Source organism: Hydra vulgaris, chromosome 08, assembly GCF_038396675.1.
Source record: "Hydra vulgaris chromosome 08, alternate assembly HydraT2T_AEP".
Taxonomy (NCBI): Eukaryota; Metazoa; Cnidaria; class Hydrozoa; order Anthoathecata; family Hydridae; genus Hydra; species Hydra vulgaris.
In genome coordinates this window covers 27,356,329-27,369,389 of record NC_088927.1, presented here as the reverse complement: position 1 = coordinate 27,369,389, position 13,061 = coordinate 27,356,329, and the positions used below count along the sequence as shown (strand labels likewise).

The window sequence follows — 13,061 nt, the reverse complement described above, 5'->3', positions numbered from 1 at the left end:
AAAGAGTTAGAGTTGATAAAAGAAATAAAACCACATCAATCCTTACAGATTCACCAAATATGAATGTTTTAAAAATATAAAAAGAATCAGCTAAAAAGTAAAAGTTAACAATTGAAGGAAAAAAGCAAACAAAAAAGTTGAATAAAGGTAATGATAAGATGAGTAAAAGATCAACTAGTAAAGGAAGTATACACTTAATGGGAAAAAGTTTAAATCGTCCAAATAGCTCTGTAGAAAAGGAGTATTTTTGTCTGACTTGTGTTGGAATGTTTTCTAAAAGTAAACCAGAAGAAGTCTGGGTTCAATGCATCCAATGTTGCTTTTAGGCTCACGAGTCATGCATAATCGGAAAGTCTTTGTTTTTCATTTGCAATAATTGGTGCAAGCCGATTTGAAACTCAATATGTTGAAAATATCCATTTAATAAAACAATATACGTTTTAATTCTTATTGCATAACCATAAATTGGGAACACTGTTTTGTTTTCACTTTTTAATTATATTTACTCTTTTGTTTAAAATGTTACTACGACTTGACCCAAAAGTTTGATGATATTGATAAAAGCATATTTCAGCTATGATTTCCTTTTAACAAAAGCGGTGGGGGTTATAATATTATTGGAATACATATAAATAGGACCTTGAACTCTAACTTTGATTATTGTGAGTCAACTTACCCCTTGGGTATAAGCAACTTACCCCGTGGTAGGGTAATTTAGCGCAATTCTTTTTTCTTTTCTTTTTTTTTGAGGACCCGGGAAGGCCCCAAGAATTTTTTTTTAAAATGAATGCAACTTTTAAAAGTTACCCAAATTCATACTCTTTGGGACTACACTTTAATATTTTCAAAAAAATGTGCCGTTATTTAAGATATAAGTTTTGAAAGAATTTTAAACAGAAAAATAATTCATTTGATGGAAAAATAACTTTTATAAATTTTTAGTTAAAAGACCAGGTTATTTTACAGAAAAATCAATAAAAGTACTACTTTTCAAATTTTAATCATCGTGTCATAAATTTTACAGCAAGTATAAATACACATCAATCCATTCATCATTCCAAGTATAAATACACATAAATCCATAACACACGCAAATTCCAATATAAACTTCTACATCTATGTAAAAATATTTTACAAATTCCCAATAACTATATATAAAATATTAGTTGTATATATATAATCCGTGTAATATCATAAGAAAAAAAAGATCGATACAATGCATATCATATGTTCTAGTTGTATGCAACAATTGGAGCTAAAAAAAGTTAATAAATTAATAAATAAAGTTTTCAAATAACTTAATAGTGACAAATTCATTGGTGCCCATTTTTAAATAATTAGTAGTTTACAAAACATAAAAAATAACTCGATTACAAACCTTTTGGAGATTCTAGCTTGTTTTCTTTAGTAGCTATTTAAGTATAAACAAAAATTTTACATTGATAGCTCAGATAATTTTTCAGGTCATTAACAAATATTTATAAAAATTTGTTAAAAATTAAACTTCTGATTCGCAATATTCTAATCCACCGTAATTATGTAAACTTACAAACAAATTCATAAACCATGTGAAAACGTACCTGGAAAATGAGGAGTGGAATGAGACTGGCCTGTTTTCTTTTTTTCAGTAACTACTGGTGCAGGATTAGTGGACAAAGACTGAAATTTTTCCTTTTGTTCAGTAACTACAGGTGCAGAATTAGTGGACAAAGACTGAAGATTTTCTTTTTGTTTAGTAACTACTAAATGAGCAGTTGAATGAGTTTGTGATGTTTCTTTTTTTCCAGTAACTGTGAAGAAAAACATCATTTTATTGAATAGACACCAAATTTATTAAAATTTATCAATTTAATTTATAATTACACGAGAATAGAGATATCTCTTGACAAATTAATAATTTTGACAAATTAACAAATTAATGTACTCTTTACTACTCTTTATTTATTTTTGTATATTGACAAAATATTGACAATTTAAGTCTAAAAAAATCGCATAAAATTTTTTTTAGTCTATTGAGAAATTTGTTATTATTTACATCATGTTTGTTATTATTCACATCGTGCAACTAACCTGGTGAATGAGAAGGAACATGTCCTGCATTCTTATGTCCTGCAATAGTAAAAATATATCAAAATAAACATTTAGGGTGGATTGCAAGAAACAAACTCAAGTTCGACTTGAACTTTACTAGTACATAAAAACCATTTGAACAAGCTAGCATAAAACTATCACCAACCTGATGAATGAGAAGGAATATGATGTTCTACATTCTTTCCTGTATTGTAAAATCAGAAAAAGTTAAGCATTTTAATTTAACAAAAAACACAACTACTTTATTTCAGTAATTATGATGACAATATCATAATTATTGAACATATATATAACGTATATATAAACATATATATAAACATATATATATATATAACATATATATATATATATATATATATATATATATATATATATATATATATATATATATATATATATATATATATATATAACTGAATACCATGGGAAAGCTAATAAAAACAAGTTCTGTTTGTACTCAAATAATATTTATAACCTGAGATAATGAAGCAAGAATTTTATTCTCTAATACTGCTGCCATTTTTTGAAATTAGAATTTAAGCGCTGCGCTAGCTAGCTTTTCTGCAACAATGAATTTAAATTTAAAAAACTATGTGTTATAAAACAGCATTAAAAATGATTAACAAATATAATTGAATTTGTATAATATAATATCAGTTTTTATAACAATAATGTAAACATTTTAGGTGTTAACATAACAAAAGTAAATTCAAAATAAGTAAACTATTCAAAGTTAAGCAGATATTTTTATTTCACAATCCATATTAGGCAGATATATATTAGGTATATAATTAAATCTTTAAATGAAAACAGCCTTGGAGAACTAATGCTTCAAAAAAAGAACAAGGGAAAATTATCATGACATGGTTCAAAAAATGATAAAAAATTAAAGTTCTTATAAAAAGTTATTAATTCTGAGCCATATAAATCTTATGGTATTATAGCTGAAAAGCTGGAATGTGTCGGACATTTATTTTTCCGATCAAAATTTGAGACATTCATTCCACAATTTTAAAATCTAAAAATGATCTAAATAGCAGTATAAAAGAATAAACAAAACTTTCATGTATAAAGGAAACATTTCATTACAAAAATTAATTCATAATATAATAAAACCTATATTTAAAATACTAATGAAAGTCTTAATTGGTGTGGCAGTAGTGGTGTAGTGATAGAGCGATAGTGGTCTATTGGTAGAGCACTCACCTCATAAGCAAGAAGTTACGTGTGTGTGTGTGTGTGTGTGTGTGTGTGTGTGTGTGTGTGTGTGTGTGTGTGTGTGTGTGTGTCTGTGTATGTGTGTGTGTGTTTGTGTGTGTGTGTGTGTTTGATAACTGTAAAACAAATCTTTACTGTAACTCACCTGGTAAATAAGGATTTGAATGATGTTGGATCTTTTTCTTTTTAGTAACTGTGAACATATAAATATTATAAAATTTCTTTAAGTAATTGTAAAAACTTGAATAGAATAGTAGCAGGCCGTGTTACGAGATTTCGCTGCGTAACGAAAACGCGTAACGCATTTCAGAGCAACTCAGCAAATTTTGTATTGTTAGAATTTATATTGCGTCACTTGCGGACCTTGAAAAGACACTAGTCTTTTCAAGTTCCGCATTTTAATTAAACTTATTTTATTAACGCGTTAAAAATCATACTAACAGTTTTTTCTTTCTCATTATAACAAAAGTTACAAATAAAATCTAAGTTCCTATTTGAAAAATCATTTTTATTATATTTTTCAAATATGAACTAAATTGTTTTTGAAAAAAATATTTTTTTCATAAAACGTAACATAATATTTGTTTATTTTCTTATAATTTTACAGTTGGTTTTTGGTAATTTTATTAACTGTTAATAAATTTTTCTCATTTATTTTGTGAGCTCTTTTTAATAATGTTTTTAAACAATAAAGAGTTTTTTTTTTAATTTTTTATCAGTTACCGATAACATATTCGTGATCATAATTTATTTTCACAAATTAAACGAGCGTCATTAAAACTTTACGTTTTGAATTAACAATAATCAAAATATATTATTAATAAAATATTTACATCAAAATAAATCATGCATTTTTTAAATTATTATGACAAAAAATAATTTTTATATTTAAAAGGAATTTATATATTTAATTCCTTACAATTGCGGTTTATTTTTACTTTTACAAAAAATCTATTAGTTTACAAATTACTTGGTTTGATTTTACTTGATTTTGCTTGACTTAAAATGACTTTATTTCTTCTGAATAAACGTCACGTAAACCATAGGTGCTGGAAGTGTTTAAAGACTGGGGGGGAAGGGGCAGAAATAGGTGGGGCTTGGGAAGGGGTACCCTACCTGAATGGGGTATTTGGAGGGAGTTATCCCACTGAAATTTTTTTAGGCACAATTAACCTGCTAAATGCAGATTTGAAATCCTTTTTAAATCATTATATTTAAATATTTGGTACAAAACAAAATCTACCAAAAACAATTACAGTTACTGTAAAAAATGCCCAAATACGTAAAATGATCACACTGCGTATGCTAGCTAACCTATACAACTATTTAGTACAATCGTCTGCTCCATGATTTAAATCTACATATTAAATGCTTACTAACCTCGCTCTTGAAAAGAAGACGTCTATAATCTTTAAACGGAGCTTCTTTGCTTCTGGCATCGATTGATTTGTTAAAGAATTGTTCGATTAAACAATAAAACAAATTTTGCTTTTTTAAATTTTATTTCATTTTCATGGAGTCTGCACTCTATACTCTGTACAATGAAATTTGTTATGAATCGCGGATAGTGACATTTTGGAGAAGGGGGGAGCAGAAGATATCCTCTGCCCCCGGTGCAGAAATGTTGGGTGGGCAGTTGCCCATCCTGCACCATATGTTCCAGCGCCTATGACGTAAACGATATCAAAAGATAATTTAAATAACTCTAAAAGTTTTTGCGTAACGCAAAACTGCTGAACGCGTAGGCAAATTTTGCCTTTTCGCTGGCAAAATGCGAGCTGCGTAACGCTTCTTAACAAGGTACTTGATAAAATGTAATTCTCAAGATTAGCTAGGATTCATTTATATAACTAATTGAATTTTAAGAAGTTTGCATAAAATTTCAATATTTATTATCAATATCTATTTTATGTGCTACTTCGATAAAAGAATGAAAAAAAGTAAAGAAAAATATCATTGGAAAAAGTGAACATAATAGATCATGCAACAAACCTGTTAAATGAGAAGGATTGCGATGTTCTGCACTTTTATTTTCTGAAATAGTAAAAGGTAAAATAAAAAAACATTAAACTTAGAGTTTAGTGACACTTCCAGTTATAATTTAGGATTTAAACTACCATATTAGGATTTAAAATATTTTTAAGCTAAACTTTTTGTAGTAGTGAATGTAGCAAATTTTATCAAGTAATAATTTTACCTATTAGTAATGGGCGATTCTCGCGTTTCAAGTATGACTCTGGTACACATATTATCAAATAAGAGGGGCCATAAAAAATGTTTACTACAGTTATATAAGATACATATTGCAAATATTATAGTAGGAGATGTGTCTGATATAAAACAATATTTCTCTTAATAATATGTTTATTGCACATACGAGAAAAAGAACTGATTAGTTGCTGATTGATTGTGTGTGTCACGTACAAAATTATAAATTTAAATTTTAAACTTTGATTAAATATTTCTGCTAATTGGCTATGATTAATTTAATGATTTTATTTTAGTGTTACAGACAACTTGATGTTTATAAAAAATACTTTTATTTTTCCAAATTTCGATAGCTTCATAATAATAAATGATAGTCTTTAGTGTTAGGTGTGTGAAAAATTTTGTTACGCGTGTAACACTGTACATTAGGGTACATCGCTAAAATCATTTTGATTAAAATAATACGGCGTACTGATATTCCTATGTAAAATTAAATTTTAATTTGAGTTTCTTTTTTGTGTTTTTTAATTTGAAAATGTTTTGGTAACGCAATTGAGACTTTTAGTTATACATTTTATAGTTTATTGTAGATAATTATCCGTTTTTTGAGAATGTGTTGTAACAACTGTATAATTCTCAAGGTGAGTAATACTTACCTTGAAAAATAAATACTAGTTATCAAAATATCATAAAGTTTGTTTTTATAATGCGTATTGTGCATATTCAGCGATTATGCATATTGAACGTATGAAATAAAATGAACTATGTGATAAAAAATTTTTTTGTCATTATTTTGACCGTATGGTCAAAATGGGCTTAATGAAAAGACTAATTTTGTCTTCTTCTAGCCCCAGTCATGTACATTTTTCTTTTATTAACTACGATTGTAAAATTACAATACGATTGTAACATACATTGTTATCTTAAATACATGTTTTTGTTAAGGAAAGATGTTTTCAAAACAAAGAAACGAAAGAAGCGGGATTTTATTCAGTTTATATATCCGAGAATTCAAATTTACTTTGTTTATATACTAGAAACGTTTTTTATAAAAAAGACTCTAATCACAAGTACTTTTTAATAATGTGTATTTGTTAATTTATTTCTAATAACAGTACTAACAATGAGTAACTATACATCGAATGTGAAAACTAGACATGGTATAGCAACTAAATTGTTTACTTTTGTTGGAAAAGGTAAAGAGTTTGTTTTGTCGGAGGTACCCACAAAAAGATCAGTAATTCAAATGGGTATTCTTCTAAAGGTTAGCTTTTATTTATTTTTTTTAACTTCTAAAATATTTTCAAAAAATATTATATCAAAAATATATATTGACTTAATATAAATTATTTGTGATAAATAACTAAACCTATATCTACCTTTTAGGAAAGAAAAAAAATAGAATTTGAATGAAGAAAAAGTTATTTTGCTACAAAAGAACTAAGCAGAGAACTTGCTAAACTGGTGACAGCTCAATGGTTCAAAGCAAATAGTATGTTTAAACCACCAGTTACAATTTCGGAAAAATCACTTGCAGAAAAAATAAGTAGACTATAGTTTAAAATATCCAGGTTTTTAAAAAACACAAAACCATCCAAAGAAGCAACCAACAAAATAACTAATGAGCTTGATAGTCTCTTTGATATCATATCATTTACTCATAAAATCATTATATGCACAGAGGCAGCATCATTTTGCAATGATCCCAAAAACTGCAAATTAGATGCACATGTTTATTGTTCATGCCCTCTATTACAAAAAGTTCTTGTACTTGATCTTCTTTGGCTTCGTAATCAGAGGCTTAAAAAGAAAGAGATTTCTACTATGCAAATTGGTTTATGTGATTATAAAGAATCGGTTCGCCTACGGAATAGAGAAAATAGGAAAAACATTCAGGAGGAAGCTGCAAGAAAAAGGGAAAAAAAAGAAAATGAAAGAAAATATAAGTTTAATAAATTTCAGGTTAGCTCAATTAGCATGAATATAATTCTTTAATTGTTTTAAAACATTTATTACCGCAATCTAAGAAAGTCTTTAAAACTAACTTTTTAATGTTTAATATATATTAAACTTTTTTAAATTTAAAATTTATATATTCTATTATATATAATATTACTTACCAATATTGGTAAGTAATAATATTATATTATAGAAACTGCATGTTTAAAAAATTTAGAATTTTGAACTTGTTTTCAATTTGCATGAAGAAAATAAAAATGGTATTGATGATACTGATGATACATACAATGTAAATACTGCACAACTAAAAAACGAAACAAAAACTTTGGTCGACAAGTTGCTTGAAGAAAAACTAGGAAAATTTGCATCACTGGTTACAAGATACTTAAAAAAACCAAGTCTAAAGCAAAACAAAATGACTATAACACATGCGGCATCAGCTGCAATAAGATATAATATTTCTAATGTTGGTGGGGCTGCTATAATCACTGGTATAATAAAAGATTTTATAGCTGCAGGTTATCTTTCTCCTGATATGTCATACCTTTCTGTTGACCCAAATAAAATGCGAAGGGCTAAGAATAATGTAATGAAAGAAAATACAATTATTGAAGCTAATAAATGTAGTAACGAAAATATAATTGGAATTGCTTATGATGGAAGAAAAGACTGGACCAAAACGTTAATTCCAGATAAATACGGAAAACCTCACCCTAGAGTCATAAAAGAGGAGCATATAAGTGTATCTTGGGAGCCAACTGGACGTTATCTTGCTCTCATCACGCCAGAACCTGCCCTTCATCCGGAAAAACCTGCAAAAAAAATAGCTGCAGCACTCTATGATGTGCTTGAAAAAAACATTGCAACTGAGTCATGCATAGTAATAGGTGGAGATTCAACTAATATCAACACAGGATGGTCAGGGGAAATTCATGCCCATCTTGAAAAAATGTTAAGACATAAATGCTATTGGGCAATTTGCATGAAACATACAAATGAACTCAAGCTACGACATTTAATTATATCCCTTGATGGTCCGACAAGTAGCAAGGACGGATTTACAGGATCAGTTTGCAAAAACCTTAAGTATGTAAATGATATGACAATAAATTATAATTTTACACCCCTGCCAGATGGAGAGGAGCTTCCAAAACTTGATGAGAAAGACATAAAAAGTTTATCTACTGATGCTTATATCAGTTACAGATATTTAAATGCTATCAAGTCAGGAAAACTTTCTCCGGATCTCGCAAATCTAAAATGTGGATCATTGTCTCATTCTCGCTGGCTTACAACAGGTATGGCTTTGATGTTTTTGTGGACAAGAAATCACAGAAATACAGTGAGCTGGAGATCTTGAAGATAAAAGTTCAATTTTGTGTCAAAATGTATTTCAAATTTTATTTTGAAATTTCTTCCAAACATCTGCTGGAGGACGGACCAAGACACATTTTGCTTGAACTTAAAATTCTTAAGACAATGCCAGTCAATGTGGCGAATATTATTACACCTTATATACGAACTGGGGCTTGGTACAGCCATAGTGAATGTATTCTGGTTTCACTCTTGACTAGCTCTAATAAAAATGAAAGAAAGTTTGGTGTTGATAAGGTTTTACAAATTAGAGGAAATAATGAGCTTGGAGACACTGCTGTTCGAAAAAGAATATCTCCAAAAATTAACCTTGACGCTACTATTCTTCAAGAATTAATTTCTTGGAATGTAAAAGATTGTTATGAACCAAAATTTACATGTAATCTTTCTAAAGTGGAGGTCTCCAAATTCATTGAAAATCCATTGAAAATTCCTAAATTCAGCATTCACACTCAAGCAACAGAACGCTGCGTCAAAAGCGTGACGGAAGCATCTGCCATTGTTTATGGCCAAGAAAGAAGAGATGGATTTGTTAGAACAAGAATGATACACAGGGAAGAAGTTCCTACCTTTAAATCAAAGAAAGATGTTCTTGAAATAATTTAACTAAGAAATAAAACAAAATTATACATTTTGTATTTTTTTCATTTTTTATTCAAAACTTTAACCTGTAAAACTTGAAAACCGCTTCTAATGAGAAGTACTTTTTTTAATAAAATATTTAACAAAAAATAGTTTTGAAAATAGTTTTAAACCTTTTAGCAATTTAAAAAATATGAGGTTGAGTAATTTTTAGATTAAAAACTCTTTCCCCTACATTAGGGACGATGACATAAATTCATTTGTTCCGAGGTGGCTTTGGGAGGGGGAGGGAGTTCCCATGCTCTTATCACTAAGAAAAATTAATCAATTTCTGACAAAACAACGCTCTTTGACATAAGTATAAAAATAAAATAATTTAGAATTTGCACTTTTCTAAAAAAATTAAAATTGCTATAAATAATGATATATTGCGTATCTAAAAGTGTCAATTGCCTTACCAAAACGTTTTCAAATTAAAAAACACTAAAAGGAAACTCAAATTAAAATTTAATTTTACATAAGAAAATGAGTACGCGCTTTGAAAAATAGTGATTTTCATAAATTATGGTACCAAGCGATGCACCCTACTGTACATACTGTTAATGATTTAAAAATTCGAAACAATTTTTTTTTATATTTTATTTTTTTAACATAACTGAAATAAAGATTAACTAAATTTAAGACAGGAGACTAATGAAATTTATAGAACTATTTAATTCATCTTTTCAAGCTAATTCAAACTAAAATAACTTTCAAATACTTATATGGTTGTTTTCTTGTTAAGTTTATTAAAGAAATTGAGAATAATTTTTTAAAAAGTAATTTATATCAATATTATATTTATGTGAAAAGCATTTATATTCAAAAAAAAATTTTATATATAATATTTATGATTTAGTTCCAATCCTTATCAATTATTTATTTTTTGATTTTTTAAATTTAATGATCTTAACTTTGTAATGCCACACATATATCATTAATTCTAAAACTACATTATGTGTGTGACCGAACTTTTTATAATTTTTTTTTAGTCATTTTGCCACAATATTATAAAGAAAATTTTTTTTCCATTTAATACTTTTAATACTTTTTGCTTATAACTAAAAATATTTTCAAAAAAGCATTTTAGTTTGCTCACAAATAACACTTTTCATTGTTTTTTGTTACCTGTGTGACATCACAAAAAGGGTATTTACTGCAATATAATATATATGCATGAATATTTTTTCAAAGCTAGATTTTTTTTGTTTAAATTATATTAAAATATGAAAATGCTTTTATGTAATTATAAAAATATTAAATATTTATTTATAATAAATGGAAAATTATAGACTGACATTAAAAATTGAAAAATTTCAAATTTTAGTAACTGAAGAAATTCATACCAATATTTTTCCATATACTATACAAAAACTTCTAAATGTATTTTAAAATGTAAATTTAATTAGTTTATTGTAAAAATATGTAAAAAAAATCGTAAAAAAAAGTGGGTTTGAAAAATAAGCTCTCTTCACTGATTTCATTATTATAACACCATTATAACCCATTAAAATAACATTATTATCACCCTAATAACATTATTATAACAATTATTATTGTTTATCTCCAATATGATTAATATATAAGTATAAACAAAATATTAGGTTGATGAAGTACGTATTAATTTATTTAAAAATTGTTTCAAATAAATATTCAGAGTTATTTCAACTTCTAATTGTTGGAGCCATTTTTCAATCTGAGACATTAAAAATCATTGTACTGCCAAGATAAACCAATTTTTAGCTTGATTTTGATTTTGCTGTGTTAGGCAGGCAAACTTAAAATCAAACTAAAGATTAGTTTATCTTTGCAGTACAATAATTTCTATCATCTCATATTGATAAATGGCTTCAACAATTTAGAGTTAAAAAAATCTTTGTATAACTATTTGAAACAATTTTTAACAGAATAAATTGATACGTACTTTGTCTACTAGGTATGGCACCATGATCCAGAATCAAGAAAATTACAAAAAAAAAAAAAAACATGTTTCGCAGTGTATAAGACATCCAACTGCGATGCAGGGGTTGAGTAATTTAAAATCATAAGGCCCGATCAAGTTGTGTTTTAAACGTTTAAAAAACGTATTAAAACGTTTTTTAAACGTCTAATACATGTCTTGTGCACACTGGGACAGTCGTGAAGGCGCCGTGGGCACTGGAAAAGGGTTGTGAGCTTCCTTGTTAAATGCCCGTCTGCCGTGCGTTTAATAGGTCAATAACAAAGAGTGAGTTGTTGAAAGCAATGAAACAAACTAATTACTACATACCCGTCTTTGTTGTAATTGGTCCAGCTACGGAGTTTTCTTTTACTGGATAATAATCTGCAAAATCAGATGAAGTAACTTTTAATTGAAGTTAAAGTGTTTTTTATTTATTGTTGCAGTACAAAATATATAAGAATATAACCTTACCATTTTGTTTTACGGGATGAGCAAAGCTTAGACTTCCGATGAAAGCGAAGGTAAGATATAACACGAGCATCTTTACAAATACTAAAGAACGTATATGTTCTTTATGCATAAATAACTTATTAATTACTCTTATTTAATTATTTTGAAAACATAAGTTAAAATGTATATTCATGTGTAAGTTACCATTTTTACCTCAACCAAGTTAACTGCTTTTAAAAAGGTGTGCCATTGAATTACTTGCAGCCCAGCATTTTATACAAAAGCTTAACATTTTTTAGGAAGTTTACTTTTTTTTATATTGCTTTTAGCTCATATAAGAGTTTAAATTATGCCCTGTCACCTTTTCACTGTTTTCAGAAATATAAATTATTAAACAGCAAAAGGAATGGAAATGATCGGAAACAATTAAGAAAAATGGAAACGATAGAAACAAAGTAAACATATATAAATTATCATTATAAACTTTCCTCAAATAAACCGCAAAATTATATATTGAGCAGTAACGTAGTTTTCAAAGAAGGAAACCACACTACAATATATTGCTTTTCGCTTAGTGACACTGATTATGTAGTTAACAAACAAATGAAAACAATATATTTCTGGGGTTAACTTTTTCTCATTTTATTGTTATTTATACATTAGTAAAAGTTTTTAATTATAGACATAAATAGGCGTAGACATTTCCTAAGATTATGTGGGATATAAAAGCAAATTTAAACAAATTAAAGTGCATGTAGAAATACGTTGTAAAAATATGGCTTGAATGCATGAAACGTAAAAGCTTACATGAAACGTTTTTTTTTCTTCTTCTTTTTACGCGTGTTTTTATTTGCAGCTTGTAGAGTACTTATCAGCAAAAAAAATCAAAATAACTATTAAAACAAATATTAATAATAACCGTGCATTATGGTTACTTTGTAATACTTTTAAATTTTATTTTTTTAATCATTTTTTATCAATATATTTCAAAAGACAATGTATTATTTAAAGAGTATTTACTTGCTGACGTACAAACATTTTCTGAAACAAGCGTTACATATACTAAAATTGATCTCTTAGAAAGGTCATAAATATTTGAAACATTTGTTAAAATTTTAAAATATTTTTGTTAAAAAGTATTTATAACAAAAAAGTATAAAATGGGTATGTGGGTTTTGTAGTTTAATTTTAATTTTAA

General features: G+C 27.3%; 1 protein-coding gene across 3 annotated transcripts; it reads right to left on the bottom strand.

The window, feature by feature from the left end:
- Positions 1-984: 984 nt before the first annotated feature.
- Positions 985-12,216, bottom strand: LOC105845224 (uncharacterized). Of its 3 annotated transcripts, none has more exons than XM_065803345.1 (10): positions 12,077-12,216; positions 11,885-11,965; positions 11,741-11,794; positions 5,302-5,343; positions 3,455-3,502; positions 2,237-2,275; positions 2,071-2,109; positions 1,581-1,790; positions 1,379-1,411; positions 985-1,255 (listed from the first exon to the last, which is right to left on the bottom strand). In XM_065803345.1, the coding sequence occupies exons 2-10, from the start codon at positions 11,952-11,954 to the stop codon at positions 1,233-1,235; spliced, it is 558 nt and encodes a 185-aa protein (XP_065659417.1). In that variant the 5' UTR covers positions 11,955-11,965; positions 12,077-12,216; the 3' UTR covers positions 985-1,232. The 3 variants fall into 3 exon arrangements, with proteins under 3 accessions (XP_065659417.1, XP_065659418.1, XP_065659419.1); XM_065803346.1 differs by having other exon boundaries at positions 12,068-12,205; XM_065803347.1 differs by lacking the exon at positions 2,237-2,275.
- Between the last annotated feature and the right edge of the window lie 845 nt (positions 12,217-13,061).

Bases quoted from the DNA above. Each gene is read 5' to 3' on its own strand.
- LOC105845224 (XM_065803345.1), bottom strand. From the start codon at position 11,954: ATGCTCGTGTTATATCTTACCTTCGCTTTCATCGGAAGTCTAAGCTTT. The intron at 2,110-2,236 runs GTTGGTGATAGT...TTACTATTGCAG, and splicing joins TATTCCTTCTCATTCATCAG to GACATAAGAATGCAGGACAT. The intron at 1,412-1,580 runs GTACGTTTTCAC...ATACTTAAATAG, and splicing joins TTCCACTCCTCATTTTCCAG to CTACTAAAGAAAACAAGCTA.